Below are 27,812 nucleotides of genomic sequence, written 5' to 3'. Positions count from 1 at the left end.
GTATAGATTCAACCATAGCTTGATGAGGGTTTAACCATAACTTTATGACGCTTAAGATATACAGCCTTGAAAATGTGTTGGTCACACACAGGGCCATCTTAAACAAAATATATTTTAAATTCATGCAAATTCTTATTTAGCTCAGTGGTGTTTACATTTTTTAGATTTGTATGAATATTATCTTCAGGGTATTTAAAGTATATCTGTAGCTTAAAATTAAAATAAAAGTGTTGTGTAATTATACGTTTGAACTGTGAAGTCAGAGACAAACAAACCTGGCGTCGTTTCCTGTAGCCGCTCAGTTTCCTCCTCGCCAGCGGGGGCGCTCTAGACTTGCTGGGGGCATTTTCAGTAAACGGTCAGCCATCTGCCGCAGTCAGTCAGCTCCAGCGGGAATGGAAAATGGAGGATTGACCGAAGAAAGACTCGAGGACGTTTCATCGATATTTCTAGCGTGTAGGTGGGTAGAACATGTACATGAAATATAAACTTAGTGTCGCAGTGTTTTGCTCCTTGATTCTTCGTCTGTGTTTTTGTCCTGTTGAGCTTGTCCTACTTCAGCTAACCAACGCAAGGTTGAACATAATGCGACTGACGTTAGCTTCATCGTCTAAGTTGTGTAGACAGGCTCCGTTGTTGCACATCACGTAACACATTAGATAGCAATGTGTTGTATTGAGTGTCTCTTGTGGCGTTGCTTCGAGTAATTGTATGTATTGTTATGTAAACGGCTAACGGCTACATGCATTACATTCTGTTAGCATCTCCATGCTCGTGGGGGCTTTTAGCGTAAGCCAGTCTTGTTAGCTACAAGTGCACGTTTTGCAACCGTCGCTACCTCGTGACAAATCGAAACGATAAACGACGAAATAGAAGATTTCAAACACGCAAATGTTTGCTTAAAGTTAAACGAAGAGCTAGCGAATGTACGCGCTCGATTTTAAATCGAAGTTGTGCGTCTGATTTACGTTTGCCACTGATAGTTAGCTAGCTGCTAAGCGGTGTGATAGCGTGTTAGCTTTGCGGCCATCGTTGATGATATGGACGTAGTTTGTTGTTTGATCCATGGAATACAGACTGGAAACAAATATGGCTTGTTTCATACACATGTACAGCTCAGTTGTTCGTGCATACGCATGAATCGACGCGTAGTTGTGTTCAGGAATATGGATTTATATATCCTGCGCATCACGGCCGTGTGCAGCCTCCCCGTTTCGGTGTCCAGCAGCAACCGTCAGGTCTCCGTAATGAAAACACAACACCACTGTTAATGTCATCTGCTCGCTTATATTCATCTAATCTCTTTGTCACAATACGCGATCATGTGAAAATAAATAAATAATTTGCACCGGGCCACTCCCACCTTTCCTGGCAACAGTTTTGCTCGATTCACGTGGCACGATGTCGTGACCAGTGGCACACCATTGGAGGAATCAGGTTAAATCTCCTCCAGTCTTTGGATGGACCCCCCCCCCCCATGGTGCAGTGTGCAAGATTGATAAATTAATCAAGAAGATTATAAAGGCAGATATAATTATTGACATTATTCCATACACATGCATGTATTTATTAAATACATCACTATGGTTTGTAAAGTATTTCATCTGCACAGTATGCTCTTTTGTACTTTTTTTGTACTTTTTATTGTGTCAAATGAGATATTGTGTTATTTTGTTATATATTATCAAACTTAAATTGAGTGCCTGGAGAACTGGTAAATATTCCAGTTAGTGAACATCTGTTCATTTCTAGAATTGGTATTTTATCATCTTTACAGACTCTCTATTATTGTCAATCTCAGCCTTTCAGTGGAGCGTGGTGCACATTGCCCCTAACTTGTGTTTTTCTCTCTTTGGCAGATCGTTTAACGTTTACCACGACAAATGATTACTGCTGCAAAGACTTTGTTTGGTTTGAAGAAGCTCTCTGTTACCTATCACAGCTGAACTGCAGGTACAGACACATTGAGTTCTTAAATGAATGAATTGGAACTGGGGAATCTTAAGTGAAATACAGTTTTCTTCATTTGCATTTACTTCACATTAAACACTTTGACTATCAACCAATCTAGACCCATAAATGAATCTCCACATTGTAATTAGCCAACATTAAATATAATATTAAATATTTGTATGTTTTTATTGCACAATCTGTATACTGTTATGTGATGCTGCCGGTTTTATGACATTGTATTACTAAATTGCACCATTAGCTAACAGACGGTATGCATATGATGTGACTGTACACAGATGTTGCTGCATTCTCTCCTTCTCAGTAAGAAACATGAAATGGTAAACATCCGCCATCATGCTTTTGCTTGTACGCTACTGCTATGTTTACAGAATGCGCCTGTGCAATCTACCACACACATTCATACAAACAAAACAATTTCCTGACAGAAGTGTAAACAATTGGCAAGCAATACAATTTGACACTTTCTACTGGGCTGTGTAATGCTTAAGGACCAAGTGCACAGCTTTATTACATTTTCATTCAGTAAATATCATAATTTAATTAATATCTTAAACATTTCCTTAGACATCAATAATGTCTTTTCAAGTCCATGTAATTTTGAATAGGCGGACACATACAATGTATTATTAGGCTCATTGTTCTCTTGTTTTCACTCTGTGTCAGGAAACTCTAGTCACAGTTTAATGCCCACACAGTACAGACAGCGTAGGCTGTTGCATGTAGGGCTGCACGACATATCGAAAATGTATCGTCGTCACAATATTGGCATGAGATATATATATATATAAATATCTGCTCAAATTGTGATAAATTATGTGCCATGCATTACTGCTCTGCATGTCAATATATTTGGTCACTCATATGGAGCCCTAATGCCCTAGATAAGAAATTAAAGATATTCAGATCATTAACGGGGCTCTCCAGGGTTTTCCTGCATAGAGAATTAAGAGGCGCCTCCGTCAAATTTCGTGCCACCACTGCTTCCTGACGAAATTCTTGTACACTGGAAAGTGCTACTAATCACATTTGTCAGTTGATCACTATAAAATTGCGTAGGCTCTCTAGCGTTCGCCCTGTCTCTCTAGCGTTCGCCCTGTCTCTCACTCTCACACAGGGTCAGCTGACGTCTCTGACTCGCTACAGTTAAAACGTCACATTATCAGCACTGATCATCACATTCAGATTGGTACCTTTCTTAAATGAGTCAAATCTTTCTTCAGAGCACGTGCATCTATCGACCCTTTCCCCTCGCTCTCTCCTTCTTATGCTGACAAACCCAAAAACAGTGTCATCGGACAGAGCTGGAGTAGACGGTGGGGCACGCTTGATACCCGATTCGATTTGCCTTGTGCAGTGTGAATGATAGATACCCAGAGGAGCAGTAAATTACTGTAAAACATAACTTCTTTACATTCCTAACATGTATGAAAATGATGGCTGTGAGCGGACTTAGTTGGACCTGGTGGCGCTGTGTCCAGTCTGTGGAGCTGTCTGCGATCCCAGCATCTGTAGCCAGGGGGAATTTAATTAATAAAACCATGTTGTTGGAGTGAATATAATGCATTTCATTTTTTCAGTATCTACATAGACTACTTATTGTGTAGGGGCCAATTTACCAGCAAACCCAAAGCAGAAAGACTAACACTGTATACGTTGTTTATTTATCTCAAGTCATATCGTCACGGCAACATTCAACAACTTTATTGCATATTTCCCTAATATCGTGCAGCCCTAGTTATATATTTAAATTTTTCATACTGATGGCCCTTTACATTTTTCTTAGTTTTCCTCTTGGTATTGCGTCTCCACCTCCTAATGTTGTATTGCTTGTACATTGCACAAATATAACGTGTTAGTTAAACTATTCTGGAGCCAGAATATAACAGACACAATTATTTAAAGACAATCCCTGTACTGGAGAATTACTATAGATCTTGTTACCCTTTCCCCCTCAGTATTTGTCATATTATGAACTGACAAAAATTATTTATAGCTGGTCTTTTGTGCTCTTCTCTTTAACTGTAGACATTGAGTTTGAAAGTAGTGATTGACTCCATCATCTATGGAGGAGAATGTGAGCCCTGAGCTCTCTCTAGCTCCAGTGCCAGAGCAGAGCCAGGACCGCATGGATAGCTGCTCTCAAGGTACCTTGGATGAGCTTCTTTTCCTTCATGAGAAAAGTATGGGAATGTTTTAACAATACTGGGGACAATGGTGGTGTCAGGTTCTATGATCTATGAGTGATTTTAACTTTGGGTGAAAATGTTGGGACGGTAGGGGTCAAAATCCAACTCAATGAATAATTTTCATATTTGTCTTCTTGATCTATATTTTTATGTGATCAAAAAACAATCAGTCATTTCTTGGCAGTGTTGCTATGTCGCACTCTGGTGATTACATGCCATGATTGTTTTCTTCACTGATTTTCTATCTACAGGTATTGGAGAGGAGGATCGTGAACAAAAGGAACAGGCTGAAAGTGAAAATGTGTCCAAAGAGACTCTAGAGGAGACAGATAAATCTTCCAGGGCCAGCAGTGAGATAAAGAAGACTTGGGGTTTCCGTCAGTCCACTGTTGCAAAGAGAGAAATGCCAGTGGAAGCAGCAACTAATCACTCTGAAAACCGCTGTGCTGTAAGGCGTAGTGGTAGGCAGTCGAAGCGGACGGACAAACTCGAGGAATTCCTCTTGACTGCGAAAAGAGGGTCAAGAAAGAGTGCCCCTCCCAGTCTGGAAAGTGGAGATCCCCCTTCCCAAACCCCAACCGATGCAGAGACTGCCTCAGAGGCCAGCTTCGATGGTAATGCTGACACCAAGGCTGCAGACGATAAGGTGGAGTCCCCAGAGAGGAAGACTCGAAGTAGCACAAGGAAGCAATCTCAGAGGCAAACCCGAAGCGGTAGAGTGACCAGAGGAAGTAGTGGAGCCACGGCCAACGAAGAGGGCAGCTCTGACAATGATGAGGACAGCGGAGATGCCGCCACGACAGACCAGGTACAGGATAACAGTGAGGAGAAAAAAAATGATTCCTGTCCTGAACACGTAGGGAGTACCACTACTGCAGAGCTTCCCCCAGAGCAGGACTCTGAGAAGAAAGAGTTGGCTGAGGAGATAGACAAACATGAAGAGACAAATGACGAAGAAGAAACGGATGAAGAATCTGATGAAGATAGTGAAGACCAAGCTACAGCAATGGTGGTAAAACGTGGACCAATAAGAACTTATGTCAACAAAAAGAAGGCAGCCAATAAGAACACTTCCCCTGTTAAAGCTCCTGCCAACAAGTGCACCACTCCCATTAAGATCGAAACTAACCCTAAAGCACCACAAGCTGCTGGAAACGCTCGCAAGCCCCAGACGCAAGAGGACAATGATGAGGAGGACGATGAGAATGACTCTTCGACATCTTCGTCTTCTTCATCCATTGAGTCTGATGAGGGAGGATATGATCCCAATGCACTTTACTGCATCTGTCGCCAGAAACACAACAAAAGGTATTTTTTAGCAGTTGTTTCTTATATATGATTGTTTAGAAGATGTTGACGATAATGTGCAACTGTAAGACATCACTTTTAATACAGTTTAACTGCTTTTTGACATTAAGACAGTTTTGTTTTGTCGTGTTTATTCTTAAGGGGTGATCTGTAAGTTATTTTCATTGCTACATTGCTAACGCTTGCATTAACAGCTGTTTACTCACAATTTCAGCAAAAATGTTGCACGTTCTTCCTTTTTCTTCTAATGAAATTGGCATGTGAACCAGCTTTCCCCAGTATGGCCAGCTCATCTTGTCGCTTTACTTTTGTGAGTTACTGTTGCATCCAGTCTGCCTTGAAGAAGTAACAGCATAATAAAACCTCTTGTCTTGTAAACACAACAATATCTGAGGTTCTTGGCAAGTAAGAATCTATCTTTATAGGCCCCGAGCTATTTCCTTGTGAATCTTTGTCTTAGGCTGGAGCAACTACCAGCTGCTACATTTGTTTTAGGTGTGACAATAGTGAGAAACAACTGTGGTAACTTCCAATGCAGGTTATATAGAGGCTGCTGTAGCATGTGGTGTGAAAATCTAGCTGCTTGGGGAGGGGGCAAACACCCCCGTGTTACATGTAGTGAATTATTGTGAAAACAAGGAACTAAAGAATTTGGAATTTAAATTAAGAATGAACATTATTGTTACTCATAAAGCAGAAGAAGATAACTGTGACAGGATAACCACATCTCTAAACCATAGATGAAACACATGATGTGGAGACGCATACAGATTATAGATCCTACTGTCGGAAGTCCCAGTGCGCTGTATTTAATGTTTAAAGTAAAATTTGCAGCATCTAACATGACAAACAGTGTCTCTAGAGCAGCAACAGTGATGTTCACAACAACAGCAGAGTCAGTACTAACTCAGTGTGTCACTGGAAAAAAATCACACATGTTGGTAAAATGATAAATTCCTGAGTGAACTTGAGAGAGAATATAGAACACATACAAGTCGATGTCAGTCCTCCCTCTGCTGCTGGGATTCCCAGGTGGGTTTACAAATACTCCAGGAGCGAATCAAAATGGTCAATTATACTTATACTTATACTTAAATCAGAGGGAGTTAGAAATAAGGCTGTTCTCTAATACAAGTCTGCTGCAAATAAAAGCCTAGGACCATCTGCAGCTGAGGCAACTGAGGGTCCTGGTCCCTTGTTGTAGTCATGCAGTTTACCTTAAATAAGGAGTTGCTGGTGAAAGCTGGTGTTCATGGAAAGGACAATAGGATCAGTTATATCAGATCTGTAGAGTATTTTTTCTTTTAAAGATGAGCACAGAACCAAACTTAAGGCTATTCTTGGTGTCATAACAGGTCTTTGTTCTTCTCCTGCCTAATAGTTTTTGCGAGCACTTATTTCTCCACACAGTTTGCAACTAAGCCCTCCCAGATAGATTAACAAATAATCAGATGTAACAAGCAATCTGTTGTATCAGGTCTCCTTTAAGTTTGAAATAATGAGAGAAGCCATTAGGTTTGTGTTGAGTATCATGTTCTTGGAAAAGTTGCACTGCAAATGTCTTGTCCTCCCTAGATTTATGATCTGCTGTGACCGCTGTGAGGAATGGTTCCATGGAGACTGTGTGGGAATCACGGAGGCTCGCGGGCGCCTGATGGAGAGAAACGGGGAGGACTACATCTGTCCCAACTGCACTGCTAAGAAAAACCAGGTGGTCAGGCCCGCGACGACAGGCCTCTCGACAAATACAGAGGCCGGGAGGCACAAAGCTGATGCTGTGATATTATCTGCAACTGCCGAGAAAGCTACAAGCAAAGCAGACAATGGTCAGGCTGTGTCAACACTTCTGTCCTCCACCTCAACTGGACCTGAAGAAAAGCCATCAGAGGATGTGGGCATCAAAGGCAGGATAGAGAAAGCTACTAATCCAACTGGGAAAAAGAAGATAAAGATCTTTCAGCCGGTAGGTCCTTGTTACTGATTTCAACTTAAATGCTTAAATCGTCACTGTCTTCATGAGGAGAGTCATTGAATCATTAGATTCATAAGTTTACATTGACACAGATATCCTGATATTAACCATATAATGACAATAGTCTGAATAAGACACTGCCATGTAAGTTACATTTCTGATGACTTTAACCTGAATATGATCACACTTGCACAGCTTTTTCAAACTATGGTGGTAGCGGTGGTGCACACGGAACGCTGCTCTTACACAAAGCAGATTCACAGAATAGTGAATGAAGTTCTGAGTGAGAGACTATAAAGAGCTATGCAATGCAGCGATGAAACAAAACACCAACTCAGAGTTCTTATGTTATTATGAGGAAATGTAAAAAAATATTTAGTTCATTATGAAACTGGCAGGACAAGTCAGAAAATGGCCGGCCACCACAGTTCCAGATAATAAATGGGAATCACTGTTGGAATAAGTAACATGAATGGACTATTCTATTAGCAATGTATGTAAACATCATAATAAAAAATGTCTTATTCAGAATAAGGTCAGTAGTCAGAATAAGGACAGTGAGTCTATGCAAATGTCTGAGTTGGTGTATGCATTGTTCAATGTGCATGTAAAATGTTGTCCCGACAATTATGCTATTGTGAACTTTAACAGTTCATACTCACCACAGTCACTGCCAGAGGACTGAAATGGGAATTGTATTTATTTGTCTTCCAGTCTGTGAAAAAGAATACATTGCACAATTATTTGAACTGTTGCTGTATTTTGAGTCTATTCAGTAAGGAGATAAGGATGTTTCAATCAAAGTCCATTGGTATCTGCTTTCCTGTTGACATTATCATATAAATCCCTGTGGACAAGCAAATGGTTGAAGGCATAGTTTGAGCACAGAGCACCTAAACACTTCAAACTGAAAGTGTCTTTAATAAGAATGGTGTACATATTTTCAAAAATTACTTTCGCTATCAATTAAAATGTATATTACATCTATAATTCTGGTATTGTAACACCATGCAAAATGACAATATTCGTCATTCGTCATTATATTTTATTGTGCACTGCACTGGAACAGGCCCTACAGCAGACAGCCGTGCCAAAAGCAGACCAGAAGGTGACGCCCATGGTGGAGAAGAAGGCAGGGCCCGCAGCAGAGCAGAAAGCAGTACCTGTCACGGAGCATAAAGTGGCTTCCAACGTGGAGGTGAAAACATCACCAGCAGTGGAGGTGTCAGAGGAGAAGACCGGACAGAAGCCAGAGGAGGAGCCTTCCTCTCCCAAATGTATCGGGCCTGGCTGTGAGAATAACGCCCAGCCAGATTCAGTGTACTGTGGGAATGACTGTATCCTGAGACACGCTGCTGCAGCCATGAAGTCTATCACCGACGTCAAAGAGCCCAACCAGAAGTCACAGCAAAACAAGTCTGCTCCTAAGGTAACTTGGACCATCTGAAGTGATGGTCTTTGGTCTTATTGCAGGAATGTTCATGTTGTGCAGAGTAACCAGTGCAACATCTGTGTCAGGTGTAATGTCAGTAACAACAATAGAAAGCACATTCTTAGATTGTGTGTAACTGCCAAGCAATTCCTTACATAGACAAGGAGATATATTTTTGTTCTCGTGTCTCAACAACATTTGAATTTCCTGAAGTGCATTTTATTGAATGTTTTTCCTATTCGTGTAACGAGTTACATCCAACATGGGAATGTTGTGTGTGTATCTGGATGACTTGAGTCATAAGATAATTTAGCAAAATTTATACATATATATATAAACTACTACATTTTAAATTCTGTTTATTGTGTTAATGCAGAAAATGTTCAAATCCTCTTCTAAGGTTGGTCTTGGCCTTGTCAATTTTTCTTGCTCCAACAGCTTCAGGACGAAATACTAGTAACATTTAAGCAAAAATATGCTCATGGCAATTGGCAGGTGTTACTCTCTGGTGATAAAATATTTCGATGTTGAAGTGCCTGTTTGAAGAAACAAATTTAGTGGGGAGAGAACCCAAATGTGTAGAACCAAACTGACATTTTACCCATGCTCCATTATCAACCAGCTTTGGACGGCATTGGTTTCCCCTTCAAAGGGTCTGAATTAATGAATGCCACTTTTCATTTAAAATTATTATATAGATGCATTGCCATGAATTGTGAAAGTGAATAATTGTCCAGTACACTTGAGATACTGCGTTAAACCTGTTTTATTTATGAAAATTACTTTGAATTCCTCACCTTCACAGCAGATAAGTTAAATCCATTTCTTTTCATGGCCTCCGACTCCCTATTTATAATGTCCTGCATCTTTTTTATTATGTATTAGGAAATACAATAAGGGTAAACTCTTAGCTATAGACTAAAAAATATCAATAGTATATCTACTGTTCTTGTTTTTGCTTTTCAAATCTCGTATTTGCCGAATATAAACATAATTTTGTCTATGCTTCAAAGAGTCCCTCCATGAGCCATTGGTCCTAGTCTTGTGTTAAATAGTAAATTCTTCATTTTTTTGTTTCAGTGACTGTTTTTAATTCATTGCAAACCATGCATCCTCAATGTACCTTTACAGCATTAAAAAAATCCTATTTTCATTTTATTTTGAAAGCTCTGGTGGGCTGTGAGCTTGAGCTTTCTAAGGATCACAGAGCAAACAGTAATGCACCGGGACATGTTATCTATACATGAATGAATTGTGATCTGGAATCACTTCAAAACTAATGTGGGTTCAGGGAAATGGTCTTCGTAGTGTTTAAACACTTGAAGAATTGCTACTTGTAGAAAGACAGACAATGATAAACTTGCTCTCTAACAGTGTCTGAAATTAAGTTTTTGGCTCACTGGCCCAAACTGGAAAATGTACCTGCCAAGAATCGTTTGGTCCAGAGTGTATTTGTATTTCCACATTTACAGACTTTTAGCTGGTGCTTGTCAGATGCTGCTAGCGTATGTAGAAATGTCATCAAGTTACTTTCCACTTGTTGGGCTATACACAGTGTACAGTGGTTAGAGAAGGCAGACCATAGACTGCAAGTGTCAGTGATGTAACGAGGGGTAGATTGCCCTGGTCTTTAACAGTTTTCACATTGGGAAACAGAGCTCATGTCAAACATTTCTTTATTTTTACATTAATGTTAATCAAACCATGTTCACTGAGTGTTGTTACTAAAATACCTAAATGTTTGTTTCTTCCATTCACACAGAGGAGCGCCTCTGGTGGGAAGAAGACACAGAAGACGACCCGGGACGATTCCGATTCTGATGAAGACTACAGTCCTGATCCAGATGAGGACGATGAAGATGAGCATGCTGAGGAACACCCGCCCCCACCAGCCACTGCATCCTGGTCCAGCGACCATAATTACATTGCAGTAACACCAGAAAAGACTACACCCATATCACCAACAGTGTTAAACAAAAAGTGTATGTATCTCTTTGAAGGTCTAAAGCTGTTGTCGAAACCACATTGTTGTTTTTCCATGATAAATGTGGTTCCTGTCCTGCTAACACAATTTAGATATGATCAGTACATTTGGGGAACAACATGAACTCATCTGTACACTAGAGCATTGACTGCTTTACAAGGTGTTAATCCATGTTAATCCATGTAAAGTTTGTTAATGAAATGTTGGCAGCTGTGGAGAAGGTAAGTGCTACTCGTGGTGTTGTGTAAGTATCTAATAATCCAAAGGACTTTTATTTTGAGAGGGGCACTCTGTAGATAGCTAATATCAAAGTCATAGCAGTGAAATGTTTCAGAATGTGAAACCAGTTATACAGTTTGTTCTGTGGCGCTGCAGGAGCTCTGTGCAGTCTGGAAAACTTAATGTCAGCTGAGGCTCTGAGATGTTAAATTCTTAACAGAAAGCCTGTGCTACAAACTATGGGCATTATTGGAATTGTAGAATCCAGCATTTTTGGATCTTGACCCACTTGACTAAAAGCCAGCATACCTCGACATCTGCTGCACTGATTTTGACTGATTTGAGAGCGAGAGGCTAACACTAAATCCCCAGAGTACCCCTTTTGAAAAGCTTTCAGGTAAATTGCAGGTTTGTGGATGAAAACCTGTGCAGGAACATGTGGAAGAGACAAAAGCAGGGCACTCATCGGAAATTCAGAGCAGTCAGCTGACTGATGCTTTGTGATGTATGGCAGTGGTGAATGGGATAGTGGTTGTGAGTGAGAGTTAAAGTGACCTGCTCTATTTGCCTGTATGAGTCCACTTCCCTTGGTCCGTCACCTCAGCTGTTGGTCCCAAAAAACAGGTCCCTCCCTCCCTCCCTCCGACAGGTAGGTGTTTCAGTATTCCCCCATGTTGAAGTGGACCAATGAAGCTAACGTTAACCTCATATTGAGCTGATTAAATCAGCCGTTAAGCACAACCGTGTGTTTTTTCCTGCCCTAAGTTTGTGGGTAACAAACTGACATTTTTCTACTTTTTGATTCATATTGAATATGGTGCATCCTTTCTCGTGGGAAACTGGCTTTAAAATAAAAGGTGATATAACAGATTTTTGGATGCCTTGATTGATTATGTGAGCACTGTTGGCTTGCTGTAGGATTTCCTGATCAGTTCAGCTCAAAAAATCATATATTACTGATTAAACGACACCCACTGTGGAGATGTGGCCCTCAAGAGTCCCCAGATGGTGAACAACCGCACAAGAACCTCTGCTAGACCGCTGCAGTGACAGAGGAGACCACCCAGGGATAATGCAGTGAAGCCCAGGAAGGCCCCAGAAGATGATGGAGAACAAGGCCAAGCACAGTTTCAGAAGAGCGATCCAACTTAAAAGATTTTCACACACATTTTGCATCAGATGAGAACTGATCAATGTTGATGGGATCATTTGTTGCAATGAAATGTGGACATTTGCAGTTTGCCTCACCTCCATAAGTGGTAATTGAAGGCAGCATTAGTGTATTGATTGCATGGATAATGCATGCTAATGTAATATAAATGCATCCTGTCAGGTCAGGAGACCAGACTGATCACTGACTGTTGCTGAGATAGTTATGGCCTTTTAATTTGCTGAATCATGCCCATATTGTTTCTGATAATTGTTTCTACATATAATCTTCAGAAATTGGTCTCGGTTGCTTTGTGTCTCAGAACTGTTGCTCTGAACAGGAATGTGCTTTATGTATTTGATGTCTAGTGTGTTCAAGTGGGGTTAATGCTGTTGCAGCTTCAATACACAACTGAGACATGACGGACGAAGCAACTAGCAAGTGCAGACTGAAGTCTGAAGAGGCCTTGATAAGTGTGTTGACATCTTGGCGCAAAGTGCTTGATATATTACACTGATCATATGATGTTGATGGTTAGATGAATTCATGCAATTGCATAATACAATTAAATTAATCAAATTAGCAAAACTTGGATTGAGGTGTTTTGGGCTTCAGAGGTCATCCCTTTACCAGCTGCTGAGAGCATTTGTTGATAATACATTTAGATTTAGGTGGGCAATTAATCTTCAACTTATTATTCCCAGTTTACATTTAAATTTTTGTTCATGTTTCGGGGTTGCAGATCATTTCTGCCTTAGTGTACAGTGACATATGAGGGCTGAACTATATCTTAGAAAACTGGTCGATGCTGGTCTCATTCAAGTGAGAAAAGCTGGTTCTTCCTCTAACTCACTGAGTTTAGGATCCATGGGCATTGAGGATCAAGTTGGCTTTTGAGGAGGCAGAAGTGCTCCTCGTCATGTTCCTGTTGGAACAAAAACAGTCTTTCTCTCTCAAATGGTTTTACATAAGCGGCACTATGCCACTGTCACTGCTAGAAATAAAAAGGCACTATTCATGTGGACAGTGTTGTCACACTGATTGCAATGTATGCACATTTTTTAACTTTACTAAATTACCAGCTAGAGGAGGTTTTATTAGTTAATTTATTTTCAGTTTTTGTTGTCAAATGGAAAATTGATAAATTGTTCTTATTTTTCACTCAGCATTGCAACCTTTGAATCTAACATATGAAGTGATTATCTGTACTTTTAGTGGTACTGTACTGGCTCACTGCATCCATTTAATCTTCCATATTTTTAAATGTTGGATCTTGTCCTTGATTTTCAGCCCCTCCCGAAGAAGAGATGCAGAGTGAGAAGGCCCAGATAGAGAAGGAACCAGCCGACAGTTCTGAGAAAGCTGCCCCAGCGTCTACAACACCAGTCAAAGCTAACAACAAAAAGTCCCCGACCACTAAAGCAGCCAAGGTTTCCCCGAAAGGAAAGAAGCCAACTCCTAAATCTTCCAGCTCAAAGACCTCCAAGAAACCTGTAACACCCCCAAGTAAAACTGCAGCAAAGTCCAAGAAACCAGCGCTGCCACCCACCCACGCCCCATCAGCCTTCCCTCCAGGTCCGATCCACGTCACAGGAGCACTGAGAGTCGTCAAGTCCAACTTCACCATTCCTAAGAAGCAGCCGCAACTCAAGGACAAAACCTCCCACAGTCAGTCCTCTTCGTCATCAAGAGTCTCATCACCTAAAGTTTCTTCACCTTCCTCCAGCCACTCATCATCGAGACACTCACATCCTCCCTCGTCAGCACCTTCCGTGTCCCCCCTGCCACCTCCACCCAACAACCAGATGAGACAGAACATCCGCCGCTCGCTCACAGACATCTTGTATAAGAGGTGAGTGTCCCATTCACATAAGGTTTGCTGTTTCTAAAACTCTTGAGTAAATCCGTGGTTTAACTCAATAAAGCACATGTTTTGTGTTGCTTTTATCACCAGGGTGAGTGACAGTGATGATCTGAAGATGACTGAGAGTGAGGTGTCAAGGCTGGCTGTTGCGATAGAGAAAGAAATGTTCAACCTCTGCCTGAGCACCGACAGCAAGTACAAGAACAAATACAGGTCCCTCATGTTCAACCTGAAAGATCCCAAAAACAAAGTGAGTCAACACGGTCATGTATGCAGTATATAGTCCAAGTAAAGTACATATTTAGTGTCTGTGTGTGGATGTGATATCTGCAGCTTCTATTGTTTTCCTCATGTTAAAAACCTGTGTGGTGTGTTTGTCATGTAGGGTCTGTTCTACAGAGTGGTGGGTGGCGAGGTTAGTCCCTTCAGATTGGTGAGACTGAGTGCTGAAGAGTTGCTTTCCAAAGAAATCTCTGAGTGGAGGAAACATGACGCTCCTGAGGTAAATGTTATTTCCTTACCTAAAGAACAAGCACAAGTAAGCAACATGCAGAGTTGTGAGGCTCAACATGCTCCATGTTTGGCTTGCAGGACTTAACATCTGTTGTTTTATTTGCCTGTTTAGTGACACATTGTGTATTTTTCTTCTGCTTGCCCAGTCTTCCAGTACGAGAGTCCATTTAGGTCATTCCAGACTGGGCAACAGGCACGACTCTAGCTCTCATAGCCTGGATTTAGAGGATGCCCCACCAACATCCGATGCAGATGTATGTATCGCTGCCGCCACTTCCTCTCGCATGGCTTCCTCTGCAGTAAGTGGTGGTGGGCTTTTCTTTTCTAGCTTCAATACCTTTCACTTTTGCACGAGAAACTGCACAAACTGTGAAATCTGGCTAAGTTACGACAGTAACGGAGATATCAGTTTGGTCCCATTTTTCCAACTGTCCTCCTGAGAGGAATTTCTTTTTCTAAAGCTTCATCTTTCTTAATCTCTTGTTGATGCAAAACCTACTTTCATCTACCTTGCACAAAATACTCTGGTGCACATCTTAGTAATGTAGAATTATGAATATGAAGTGAGAGAAAATCTAATATTTCACCGTGAGCATCTTTTCTGTCCTCAGGATCAAGATGAGCTGGTTTCTGCTCAGTCCTCTGCTAGTGATGGCGGCAGTGGCACCAACATGCTCGACATTTTCAGTAACATGCTCAAAGACACAACTTCAGAGCACAGGACTCATCTGTTTGACCTCAACTGTAAAATATGCACAGGTAAATTAAAGTTTGGCCCTGAAGGGAAAATCCAGCAAATCATTTGTTACAGGGAGGTTATGCTTTATTGGTGTTTCTTTTAATGTTGCCCTCTAGGTCAGAAGATGGAAGATGAGCCAGCATCTAAAAAAGCCAAACTGACTAGACCTTCAAGACAAGAGCTGCATTCATCCAGGTCAGGCGATGCCTCGTCTTTAGGCCAAACACAGGACCCCACGGCCTTCCAGCACCAAGACCCCTCAGCGTACCAACACCCGGGTACTCAATCGTACCAGTCCAACATGGAGGTCCCTGAATCACAGCAGCAGCTTTACCAGGAGGACCTCAGCATGCTGGTACCTCCAGCCCAGGCCCCCCCACCTGTTGTACCCACTGTATCCTCTGTCAGCATCACCCGCAGGGACCCTCGCATGGCCAGGCACAGCTCTGTTGTGACTGTCACCTACACTGCTCCAGAAAAGCCCACCATCAACTTACCAGAACCTCTCCCTGCTCCTGTTATTGCTCCAGTGGAGGTTGTGCCCAAGGCACCACTGCCGATGCCCCCAGCTTCGCCATCCTCAGTGGCTGTCTCCAAACCATCTAAAGCAAGGTGTATATTTGTTTTAAAGCAATATATTTTGTGTACTGTGTGATTAAATTGAGAATATATATGTTAGATTTTAATTGTAAATGTGATTGGTGTTGTTAAAGTGGAGTTTAATGGGACAGGGTCACTGTTCTCACCTGAAGCTCTTTATTTGTTCAATGATGATATGTGGCTTCTGACTTTTTTCTAAAAGAAACATGGTTTTGGTTTTACAGTACACATGAGCCTCCTCCTGAAGGTGAAACAGCAATTTTCCTCAGTGGACAAGAAAAGATTTGGAAAGGATTCATCAACATGCAGACAGTGGCCAAGTTTGTAACCAAGGCTTACCTGGTCTCAGGATCCTTTGAACACCTGAAGGAGGTTAGTTATATTTGGTAAAAGTTTAAATGTAAGACTTGTTCATCATATCAAACATGTGTTCTTTAGTTAATGAATGGAGTTGTCTTTGGTACACACACACACACACACACACACACAAGAAAAAGCATCATCTATAGTTTTGTTAATGTTCTGCAGGACTTGCCAGACACCATTCATATTGGAGGCCGAATATCTCCTCACACGGTGTGGGACTACGTCGGGAAGCTGAAAACTTCTCTCTCTAAGGTTTGTGCAAACTTGTAGAGGAGTGTTCACCATTTTCATTTTTCAGGTCTTTTGTCACATAAATACTGATCTTTCCTCTTTTTAAAATCCTGTGCCCACAGGAGCTGTGTCTGATCCGCTTCCACCCAGCGACAGAGGAAGAGGAGGTGGCATATGTGTCTCTTTTCTCTTACTTTAGCAGCAGGAAACGATTCGGTGTGGTGGCCAAAAACAACCGCCGCATTAAAGACCTCTATCTCATCCCACTGGGCTCAAAGGACCCTTTGCCCTCTAAACTATTACCGTTTGATGGGCCAGGTAAGCAGTTCCAGGGATACACAAACATTTCTCTGTATGTAAATGTATTTGTTTCAATACTGTCTTGTTCATTTATTAGTCTTTGTACATGTGGTGAGTATATTTGTCTGTACATCTTTGCATTTGACTCTGGTTGAAATGAGAGCTTGTTTGATTCCTGGGTTTGTACTGTAGGGGGCACTCACACTTCTTGTTGAGCCTCCCCTGGTAAAAACCTCTGTGCTGTGTATTTGAGTTTGTATCACACATCTCTAATAAAATAAGTTTGCATCGCAGGTTGGTGCCATTTGAGTCCAGTCTCAGCCTGTTGTTTCTTAAGACTTGGCTCAGTCTAAACAAAAGTGAATAAGTGTGTAATCAATAAATTGATTTGAGGTAACTTGTCAGTCACTGTATAATATGCCACTGTTGATATGGTAACATGCTGCACTGCTGGAATGAAACAAGTTTTTAGACATGTCCTCCTAAGTGAAGAATCAGCACTTGATCTGAAGTTTTTTAAGCCAGATAGCACAACAGGCAACTGTCACAAGACATTTGCAGCTGTGGTAAGTACAAGGTTGTCCAACTCAGAGGGGCTCAAACATCAGTACATCTACTCCTGCACAGAAAAGGAATATTGGATTGTGACTTTTTTCTTTTCTTAGGAACAGACTGCTCATGACCACAAATCAAATTTCAATAGGAAATCATTTATGCTCGTGACTCTGGATATGCCGGAACAATAATATAATCATATATTATCATATAATTTTTGTTCCGAAGGAGGATTTAGTGTTTTTATTTCTGTTTTTATGATCAAATCACTTAACTAACAAACACAGTCCTGATACTTACAAATGTTTCTCTGCAGCTAATGGCCACATGTATTTTTGTAGTTTAAAATAAATGACCTAAATATAAAAATGGGTCCTGTGCCCACTGGGTTATTAGTAGACAAGCTTCCCACCTTTGTCATTTGTTGTGAACGTTCTATTGTTGGACTTGAAAGAACTTTGGTTTTATTCATTATAAAACCTTACGTGCTACATGTTCCTTCTGTTTTTACTGTGGAAAATCTAGAAGCTCTCATTTCACCAGGGTTCTTAATGTCTATTGCTCAAGTGAAAGATTCTCAAACCTCAATCATGTTTCCAAAGCAGTTTTTGTGAAAACAGTTTTTTAAGAGTCTTTGTTTTTTCCATCTTGCAGGGCTTGAACCTGCTCGACCCAACCTCCTCTTGGGGCTGTTGATCTGCCAGAAGGACAGGAAGCGTGCTGGTGCTCCACTGGAAACTGAAGAGAAACGGTCAAAGACTCAAACCAAAGATGACGACACCGCCCTTCCAAAGCCATCTCCCTCAGTCAGAGTAGACAGAAGCACACGGCAGAGTCTGGAGATTCCCTTCAGTGCAACTCCTCCAGGATCACCTCCATTCAGCTCCTCTGAAATGTCTAGCAGCACTGTGACAGCCTCCTCAGTCCTTTCACTCTTGTCCTCTGTCAAAGCTCCCACATCCTCTACTACTGGCAAGGAGTCCCCATCCTCATCCAGCTCTGCTGCTTCCTCTGCAGCAGCTGCCACTCCTCTCCAGACTATCCTCAGTCTCTTGAAGAAGAAGAAGCTTGACTCAGATGCTTCTAACTCTCCGATTGATCAAGTCCAGGAACTCTCCCTTCCACCATCTACTCTGCTAGACCCCATTGTGAAGCAGTTTGCACAGATTTCTAAAGAAAAGCCAGTAGAGGAGGATGAAGATGACCGACCATATGACCCAGAGGAAGAGTATGACCCCAGTAGGGGTTACAGTGTTCCACAGAAGCCTTTTGAGATGGTAAGCAAACCTGAAGTCTCCAAGCAGCCGTTGGTGATTGCGAGTGAACTTGATGATGTGGCATATGACCCAGAGGATGACTCAATATTTGATGAGGTGAAAACTTTAGTACCAAGTCAGACTAAGACTGCAGCTGAAAGTATCACTGATCCACAGAAGATCCTGGAGAGCCTGAAAATGATTGGGAACCAGATATTACAGAAAGAGGGAGATCAGCAAATAATATCCACAGTAACACCTGGTGCCTCAGACACACTCTTAACTCAACCTAGCAAATCCCTTTTGGCCAATAGTCAACTACTGCAGCTTGGCAAAAAGGTGGAGGCCCTTGTAAAGTCTTCATCGGTTGCTCCCTTGATCAACCAGAGGAGAGATCCTCGCCAGATCAGGGATCCTCGCCAGGCTCTGGCCAGCATGAAACCGACTGATGAACCTGAGGAGTCAGAGGAGACATCTGCTGTGTTGGCAGATTCTACACCTCCTTCAGAGCCACAGCTGCCCGATGTTCCTGTTGTCCCAGACTCATCACAAAGTGAAGGGACAATACTGCCTCAAGAGAAAGTGAAAGCTGAGACCCTTCCCTTCATGGGCTCAGACAAGGCAGAGGTGTCAATTCCTTTATTAGGAGAGGAGGTGGAACCTGATATGGAGGTCAACTATATGGATGAAAAAGAAGTAAAAAATGAGGAACCTGAGCCAGTCAAGTCAGAAACAGAGATGGACAAGTACAGTATTTGGCCAAACGCTGCCAGTATTTTAAAAGCTGGCGATGACTCCGAGTATGATGAGAATAGCCAGGATACACCAGCTACAAGCTATTATGAAGAGGCAGAAAACACCCCCTCTTTACCTTCAACAATCCCAGTGCTCACTCAGAGCATACCAATGGTTGAGACTCAGTCCCATCACATATCGCATCACATGTCAGCACCTGGCTTCGACAGCAAGTACAGACCTCCAGCTGACATCCCCCCTCCATCCACCTTCCCCCCTCCCCATCAGATACAAGGACAAAACTTGATAATGAGGCCTCCGCCAATGTCTTTGCCTCCACCCATGCAAGGTCTTCCTCCAATGTCCGGGCCCCCTCCCATGCAGGGACCCCTGCCGCCCATCCATGTTCCTCCTCCTGTACGTGCGCCTCCCCCCATGCAGGGTGACAGTCAGCAATATGGCCCACCTCCGGCTGCATACACCCCCTATCAGAACCAGTGGCCACGCACCCAGCCGCAGCAGCAGCCACTTCCTGGACCACCTCCTCAGAATATCCTGCCCCCCAGAGGACCACCACCACCATTCCCTCCAGTTGCCCAAAGAGGCCCTCCTCCTCAAATGTTTGATCCCTCCATTCCCCCTCAACACATTGGACAACAAGGTCCCCCTCCAGGGCTCCGCCCACCTCCTACTTTTGATGGACAAAACAACTTACCTCCACCAAGATTCACAAGTCCGCCACCACCTTTTAATTTCCCTGCAAACAGAGGTCCCCCTCCACCTTTCACAAGTCCACCCCCTGGTCACTTTGATAACAGGCTTCCACCTCAGTCCCACTTCCCAGGGCCTAGGGGAGTGCCTCCATCTCAGTACAGTGACCTCAGGGCTCAACCCCAAACAGTAGACCAACCTCGAGGCCCTGCTGAACAGTATCACAAAGACCCTCCAAACTCTTTCAAGCTAAATGTGGAGCAAAGTCTAAATGCTCACCATATTTTTAAAGATAATCAGGGCCCCCTGCCTGGTCCAGCATACCGGGGACCACCACCCAACCAGTATGAGGATAGAAGAGGTCCACCTCTAACTGGGGAAATGAGCAGACAACCCTTCAGTCAGCGTAACCAGTATGTGAGCTCTGGGCCACACTCCCCACCACCACACCGAGGTTCTTTCGACGACCACAGAGGCCCTCTGCCTCCGGAGAACAGACCACATCCATCTCAGCCTTTTGGAGGATCGGAACGCTACCGCCTCGATAGGCACTCAGATGAGGCTAGACCTATTCGGCATGGGGGGCCGCTGCTACCAACTCCCCCAGAGGCTCCCATAGTTCCTCCAAGTCGCATAGGAGCCCACAGTCCAGACCTGCACAGGGATAACCACTGGCGTCGCCACTCTCCTGAAATTAGGAGGAGGAGCAGCACCACCCAAGAGGACCCAGAACTTCACAGTGGAGATCTCTTTAGTCGCTTTGAAGGAGGGCACAGGGAACCTGTTCCTGGTCCTTTGCAACTCCCTGAAGACAGACTGAGGGAGCTATCTGAGGATCACCGGAGGGAAAGAGAGCGGGAAGTCCTGCATGCTGGCAGGCCATCATGGGACAGGGGGCAGGGAAAGCGGTGGAGCCGAGAGATGGAGTGGGACAGAAGCAGAGAGAGAGAACGAGATCAGGAGCGAAGCCGAGAGAGAGAACGAGATCAGGAGCGAAGCCGAGAGAGAGAACGAGATCAGGAGCGAAGCCGAGAGAGAGAACGAGATCAGGAGCGAAGCCGAGAGAGAGAACGAGATCAGGAGCGAAGCCGAGAGAGAGAACGAGATCAGGAGCGAAGCAGAGAAAGAGAACGAGATCAGGAGCGAAGCCGAGAAAGAGAACGCAGCAGAGGGCGTGAGGGTGAAAGGCAGAAGGAGATCGAGGGAGAGCGACATAGGGATCAAGACCCTGACAAGAGGAGAGACCGGGAAAGGGACAGGCCCAGGGAGAGAGACACTGACAGAAGGGACTCTGACCGAGACAGAGTTAGGAACCGCGACAGAGACCGTGACAGAGAGCGTGAGCGCGACAGGAGACGGGAGAGATCCAGAAGCAGGGAGCGGGAAAAGGAGCAAAAAAAGGAGAGAGAAAAGGACAAAGAAAAGGAGCGAGAAAAAGACAGAGAAAAAGACAAAGAAAAAGACAGAGAAAAGGAACGAGAAAAGGACAGAGAAAAGGACAGAGAAAAGGAGCGAGAAAAGGACAAAGAAAAGGACAGAGAAAAGGACAGAGAAAAGGAGCGAGAAAAGGACAGAGAAAAGGACAGAGAAAAGGACAGAGAACGGGAGCGTAATCGAGACCGCGAGCGAGACCGTGACCGTGGGAAAGATCGCGGGAAAGACAGAGACCGCAACAGGGAAAGAGAGAGGGACAGAGACAAAGACAGAGATCGACGGGACAAGAGCAAAAGCCGGGAAAAGAGAGAGGAGAAAAAGGAAAGCAAACACAATGTAACTAAGGAGCGTGAAAAAACAGCAGAAAATGACAAAAACACATCCTAGTCAGTTTCATGGACACTACATTACAGTGTGAGACGGTTGAAATCATCACTGTAAATGCAGTATTTCATAAAATTCCCACTTGTGTTATTACTCTAAAAATGTTTGTATTATCTTTGTCACCTGAAGTTTGAGTCATCACATTTGAGAAAATAAAAAACTGAAGGCCATCTTAGTTGCTTGTGTAGAACATGTATCAAGTAGGTCATTGAGTCCTATTACATGCACCTTCCTCCTGTCAATCATTTTTAAACAATACACCCGATTAACACATTATTTGTAACATGTAAATATGAATATATTTGTGTATATACTGATGTTTTTAATCATACTTTTCTAAGTAGAGAAAATTAAAGCCATATATCTGAGATGGATCTTGTGAAAAGAAAGGCAACAATGTTGATAAACAGATCGTGTTTAAATGTGGAGCAGCATTGGACTCAAAGGCTTCTATCTACAGTATATATCCCATCAATGGTTGTTAATGAAATGTTCTGAGTTTGTTTCAGTTCAACTAATAAAAACAGTTTGACATTAATCTTGTTGTGATGTGTGTAAGATTTTGGATTAATGTTTGGTTTTGAAGTAATGTGAAATTTCTTCGCTTTACACTCTGGTTGATTAACTGATATCAATTCATACCTTCGGCTGGGTGATGCAGCTTCGAGCCTGAAGGTTGTGGTTTTAAACCCTTTATGAGCAGAAAATGACACTTGACTCAAAGCAAAACATTGTACAAATCTGAGGTTGATCAATAATTTGTTAAACCTCACTGTGTTAACACAGTATTATAATAATACTATTTATTTATTTAGCACTTTTAAAAACTGTTCACAAATAACAATAGTGCTTTAACAATAAAAATAAGTAAAAAGGTGAAAAGAAAACGATAAAATCACAGTATCACATGAAAGCAAGTCTATGGACTACTTATTTGAAAGTGAGTGATTGGTAAAAATGGTTGTGATGGGGTAAGGTAGATTGAATATTTCTGACTTTGTTAAGTTGCAAATAGTTTTCTATGTTCAGGTGAGATCTTGACACAAACAATATTTCTTTCTTTTTTTTTTAAGATTTATTTATTGACAACGCACATATACGTACATTTGTCACTTTATATACAGAGTAGAGTACAATAAAGGAAAAAAGAAAGAAAAACAAATTAAGACATTAAGACAAAAATGAACACACCGTCCCCCCAGCCCATCCCAGTAATGGTACAGTAATCAACATCCTAGCAACATCAATACCTTTAAAGGACATATAAGCAGTAAATAATAATAAAATGAAATGTGACATGTCATGATCAAAATCTTAAATGTAACCCTAGAAAGATGGATGTAGCCTTAATTCTGTAAGTTTGAACAGAAGGTAAAAATGTTTAACCCAAATCTTCATGTGGAATTTCTAATAATCAAAAATGTTTCTGTGACAAAAGTGCTTTTGGAGATCCATAACCTTTAATATTGCATGATGCAGTACTGTGATATGGTCAGAAGGCACCACAACTAAAGCAGAGAATTTTAAGTAGCATCTTCCTCAGAAATCAAACTTAAATACAAAAGTAAACAAATGTATTTGCATGCATAACTGTGCCTTTAATTTGGTGTGCAAACCACAATAAACCATGGTATAAACTAGTGTAAAAATACAAACGATATGTCATTACTCATCAGCATGTCCAGTGACAGGTCTTCAACATTGTTATCAGATTTAATGAACTGAATTTCCTTCATCTTGGACTTCATGAACATTGTCTTGGTTCAGATACTCAGACTTAAGTTCGTAACCGTCATTTTCACCTTCCACTCTTTCCTGTGACTTGGACGCAGAGCGCTCTGACCACATCATCTGTATTTTCCTTGGGCACCACACAAACTCATCTTTACGGTCATATTTCAAGTAGGCGAACCTGATGAGATTCCTGCGCTGCTTCTTGTCGAGGACGGCAAACACAAAGTAGTTGAGGACACTGTCTTTGACTTGTGGAAGTTCTCCGTGGACGAGCGTCTCCCTCAGGAAGAAGTGGACCAGGGGGGCTTGGTAATGGGGAAACCCCAGGGTTCCCAGGCACTTCAGGATGCGGGTGATGCGCAAGTTGTTGTGAGTGTGACTGTTGATGACAAAAAGGCAAATGAAACGTTACTTGGAGGTATATTCATAGAACTATATGTGTCTTATCATTATCATTGTCAGAGATTTTACTTGTTCAGGTTTTGGAATCTGTCTTTCCAGTTTGAGGCTCTCTTGACTTTCCCTGTGTTCTTATCACACAACTCAATGCCATAGAAGTCCAACATGAGCTCATAGGACTTAAGCAGATTTTCCTTTGCAGTGTCGTTTCTGAGAAAATCCTACAGGGAAGGTAAAACTTGTGTCAAAACGTATTCAAGCACATTCTAATTTTAACGTGGCAACTTTTAGTAGCTGACCTCAATTTCTTCTTTTGTCAGTATACTGGCATCATGGTTCATGCCTGGTTCCTGCAGTGGGAACAACCTTAGACAGAAAAACTTTATTATACATTTCATAAACAAGAGCTGAAACTGTTACATCACATCTTTGGTGACAGAGGAACTTACCACTGAATAAAAGTGTGCACATACTCCAGTTTGTTGTAGTTTCCAAACCATTTACTGTGGAAATCTTGTATGTAGATACCTCATGGATAGAAATGCAGAAATGTCAATCCCAAAGTAAAGTGATTTGGATTTATATACACTGTATTTCAAGATAAACAGATAAAGGTTCAAACTAATACCTGTGTTGATGCAGATTTAAAAAGAAATCACAATATATAACGTTGTAAGTTAAAGGCTTACCATCAGGTAAAGAGGGCTTATTTCCTAGGTAGAATTCCAGGTTTGGATTGTCATCCTGCTCAACAAAAAAGATAGGAAATGAATTCTGCATCTGAACAGAGATATTTAATCTTTGTTTCAAACTAGAAGGGCATCACATTCCACCACCAAGGCCCGACAGTCTCATCATATTCAATCAAGCTGTAACAAATTTCACACACTCATAGATTTCAGTTCCCTTGAATTTTTATTAAGATCCATGAATTATTAACTGGGAAAACTGGGAAATTGTTGAAAAACCCCTTCTCACAATGTTAAAGTAAGTTCCTGGATGTGCCACCTGATCCGGATCCACATCAAAATTGAGTGGGTTCTTTCCTGACCAATATTGCATCTTCCACCAAGTTTTGTGTTAATCTGCTCAACAGTTTTTGTGTTATCTTACAAAGAAACAAACAGACAGGTGTGTGTGCGGTGAACTCACAGAGGCCATGTTCTGGTTCCAGCGGTGCAGCCTGATCTGAGACTGGGAGGAAATATCAAGGAACAATTGTGGGCATAACGTATAATTAACAATTGTGGGCATAACGTGTGTGTGTGTGTGTAACTTACAGGGTAGCCGTGTCTGTAGTTGTGCATGTCTCTCGCAGCATTTTCAAATCTGCTAAATTTGTACTGGTACATGGACAATGAATGAAAGTCAGTTTATGTCCATTAATGGATTACAGAAAGACAAACAATAAACTTAAACATTGACAGACAGATTGTAATAACTGATGAACTCGCCAGATATCTATAATCAAAATGAACATCTTGCCCAGGGTTAATTTGGTGGCTCAATGCTACCTCACACTCATTCTTAGTAACTTGTCAAATTTGGGCTTTAAAAACAAACTTAGACATTATAAACTCAGAGTTGTCGACTGCTTGAGCCCTTGAAGCAAAGGAATCAGATATAAAGGCTTGGTGCTCACTCTCAATAAACCTCAAATAACCTTTTACAATCTTATTCTATAGGAGTCGGAGGCCTGGATCCAAGTGATGGAGTGAATGAGGTGTGTCTGTGTCTTGTTTTTCTTTGCTTCCTTTTTTCCTTAGTGATTTTTAAAAAATGATTTGTATATTTTGTGTATGTGCGTTTTCTTGTTCTTTCATATTTCTTTAATAAATGAAAACATTCAATCACAAAAAACATGTGGGAGGTCACGGTGTACTCACAGAGGACATGTCCTGGGTCCAACTTTGCAGCCTGTTCTGAGACTGAGGAAATATAAAAGAAAATTGTGTGAATGAAATATGATTAAATGTGTATTTGAGCAATGTATGTGTGTGTGTGTGTTCCTGTACTTATATCTTAGTGAGAACCATTTTAAGCATAAACCTACAGAGTGAGGCTGGTCCACAATTCAAAGAGCTGTTTGAGGGTTAAGACTTGGTTTTAGGATTAGGATTAGGTTTACGTTAGGATTAGGCATTTAGTTTGGAGAGTTAGAGCTAGGGAATGCATTATGCCAATGAGTGTCCTCACTAGAAGTATAAATGTGTGTGTGTGTGTGTGTGTGTGTGTGTGTCTTCTACACTGGTACATAGAGAATAACTGAAGATCCGTTTATATTCAAGATATTTATGGATTATTGGAGGCCTAACAATAAACACAGCAGAAATTATACCAAGTCACCCTTACAAAACATATAGACAATCTAACAACTGACTAATATGATTTCCCCTAATTTACTTGCAAGAGATAAAAGAGATTAAAATTAGAGCCTGACCAAAAATAATTAGAGCCTGACCAAAACCCTAAAGAAAACACAAATACCTCCAAATATAGAGGATTTTTAATAATATAGAAAATAAATATGAATTCTGATGTAAACATAACTGCACATATGTTCTGCTTTGTTTATTCTCTAAAATAAAATACAAAAATGTATCATACAGTTAAATTCAAATGTATAAGTTCATATAATTTACCAGACAACCTATGTATGGATTGGGCTGTATTCACAATAAGATGAGGTCAACCATTCACCTCTGGGTATAGACAATATAATGTCAGTTTCTCCAGATGGATAAACTGATAAAGTGTCCAGACTTTGATGGGACTCAAACTGTCTTTAATTGGCTCTAATTTACTTTTACAACAGTCATGTGAGTTTCGTCCATCCATCTATTCCAAGATTAATAATTATCAAAACATCCACATATAAGCAAGAATTATAGTTTAGTTGTATTCAGAAAAATTCAATTGAAGTGATATCTCTACAGTAACATCTTCTGATAGTTGACATGCAGACAGTGGAGGTCACCATGAGCTACAGTGAGGTGAAACTTCTGTCACCTCGTCAGGATTTTGAAAAACATCCAACAGGAACAAGTTAAACTTAGTTTCCGCTCCACTCGCCTGTACCGTAACGCCACGACTAGACGCGCATCGTGTTTTAAGCTGCGGCTGATGTAATGACTTTTCCCAAACAAACAAACAAACAAACAAAAACAAACCAACACGTGGCTTGAGGAGAACTCACAGAGGCTGCTGGTCTCTCCTCAGGCTCCTCTGTTTCCCAGGTGGAATCATAACCACAGTAAAAGTCATCCGTGATGTCAACTCTGTGCTCCTCACTGTCACACTCTTCATCCTCCTCCTCCTCCTCCTCCACCTGCTCCTGCTCTTCTTCAGGGACCCTCACCTCGGCCTCACGCTGACCCTCTGGGCCCTGACCCTCCTCGGGCCTCTCTGGCAGACCTGCCTCACATAGTACCTGTCGGTCGGGCAGCTGCGGCTCGTCGGGGCCGCTGCGCTCCTCCTCCCGGTCTGACGCTGACCGCAGGTACCTGATAAGAGGAGCGAGCAGCCTGCGGAGGAACAAGGCCCGGCGCCACAGCCAGGACACAGCAGGACACAGGGTGTCCCGAACAAACCAGGACGTGATGACACCAACTCTCCTCCTGAGACGACGCAGGCCGGACTCAGGCCTCATGTCTGAAGCGGAGGTTTGTTTCACTTTCACTTATGTCCTTTATTTTTACAGGGAAACAGAAAGTTTGGTGTTGACGCCCACAGAGAGAAGCAGGTTCATGATCTGAGCAGAAAGCAT

General features: G+C 42.0%; 3 protein-coding genes across 10 annotated transcripts in view; 1 reads left to right on the top strand and 2 right to left on the bottom strand.

Annotated features, from left to right (window-relative positions):
* The window catches only part of LOC109628986 (nuclear receptor coactivator 3), a 55,751-nt gene extending 55,347 nt beyond the window's left edge, over positions 1 to 404 (bottom strand). The window contains exon 1 of the mRNA XM_069511718.1: positions 276 to 404. The gene's annotated coding sequence lies outside the window, so the exon portion shown is untranslated. The remainder of the gene's footprint in view (positions 1 to 275) is intronic.
* dido1 (death inducer-obliterator 1) lies at positions 323 to 22,451 on the top strand. Of its 8 annotated transcripts, none has more exons than XM_069511687.1 (18): positions 323 to 460; positions 1,860 to 1,953; positions 2,250 to 2,291; positions 4,000 to 4,118; positions 4,412 to 5,468; positions 7,044 to 7,431; positions 8,510 to 8,869; positions 10,635 to 10,854; positions 13,516 to 14,077; positions 14,180 to 14,339; positions 14,475 to 14,591; positions 14,749 to 14,901; positions 15,214 to 15,361; positions 15,458 to 15,953; positions 16,166 to 16,313; positions 16,470 to 16,559; positions 16,661 to 16,856; positions 18,048 to 22,451. In XM_069511687.1, the coding sequence occupies exons 4-18, from the start codon at positions 4,037 to 4,039 to the stop codon at positions 21,914 to 21,916; spliced, it is 8,046 nt and encodes a 2,681-aa protein (XP_069367788.1). In that variant the 5' UTR covers positions 323 to 460; positions 1,860 to 1,953; positions 2,250 to 2,291; positions 4,000 to 4,036; the 3' UTR covers positions 21,917 to 22,451. The 8 variants fall into 8 exon arrangements, with proteins under 8 accessions (XP_069367788.1, XP_069367802.1, XP_069367785.1 ...); XM_069511696.1 differs by having other exon boundaries at positions 345 to 456; XM_069511701.1 differs by lacking the exon at positions 2,250 to 2,291 and having other exon boundaries at positions 14,749 to 14,856.
* Positions 22,452 to 22,965: 514 nt separating this feature from the next.
* LOC109628927 (opioid growth factor receptor-like) lies at positions 22,966 to 27,812 on the bottom strand. Its single transcript, XM_020086380.2, has 9 exons — positions 27,243 to 27,812; positions 25,933 to 25,974; positions 25,327 to 25,389; positions 25,199 to 25,240; positions 24,736 to 24,790; positions 24,496 to 24,574; positions 24,346 to 24,412; positions 24,119 to 24,267; positions 22,966 to 24,026 (listed from the first exon to the last, which is right to left on the bottom strand). Exons 1-9 carry the CDS (start codon positions 27,693 to 27,695, stop codon positions 23,627 to 23,629), a joined length of 1,350 nt encoding a protein of 449 aa, XP_019941939.2. The 5' UTR covers positions 27,696 to 27,812; the 3' UTR covers positions 22,966 to 23,626.

This window comes from Paralichthys olivaceus, chromosome 2 (genome assembly GCF_024713975.1).
Source record: "Paralichthys olivaceus isolate ysfri-2021 chromosome 2, ASM2471397v2, whole genome shotgun sequence".
Lineage (NCBI taxonomy): Eukaryota > Metazoa > Chordata > Actinopteri > Pleuronectiformes > Paralichthyidae > Paralichthys > Paralichthys olivaceus.
This window is presented reverse-complemented; position numbering and strand designations above follow the sequence as displayed.

What these genes read in the sequence shown, in the direction of transcription:
- dido1 (XM_069511684.1), top strand. Translation starts at nt 4,037, where the DNA reads ATGGAGGAGAATGTGAGCCCTGAGCTCTCTCTAGCTCCAGTGCCAGAG. An exon ending in GGAAACATGACGCTCCTGAG is followed by an intron (nt 14,592 to 14,748) that starts GTAAATGTTATT and finishes CTGCTTGCCCAG; the next exon opens with TCTTCCAGTACGAGAGTCCA. An exon ending in ATTACCGTTTGATGGGCCAG is followed by an intron (nt 16,857 to 18,047) that starts GTAAGCAGTTCC and finishes TCCATCTTGCAG; the next exon opens with GGCTTGAACCTGCTCGACCC.
- LOC109628927 (XM_020086380.2), bottom strand. Translation starts at nt 27,695, where the DNA reads ATGAGGCCTGAGTCCGGCCTGCGTCGTCTCAGGAGGAGAGTTGGTGTC. An exon ending in GTGCACACTTTTATTCAGTG is followed by an intron (nt 24,413 to 24,495) that starts GTAAGTTCCTCT and finishes TTTCTGTCTAAG; the next exon opens with GTTGTTCCCACTGCAGGAAC. An exon ending in AGATTCCAAAACCTGAACAA is followed by an intron (nt 24,027 to 24,118) that starts GTAAAATCTCTG and finishes TGTCATCAACAG; the next exon opens with TCACACTCACAACAACTTGC.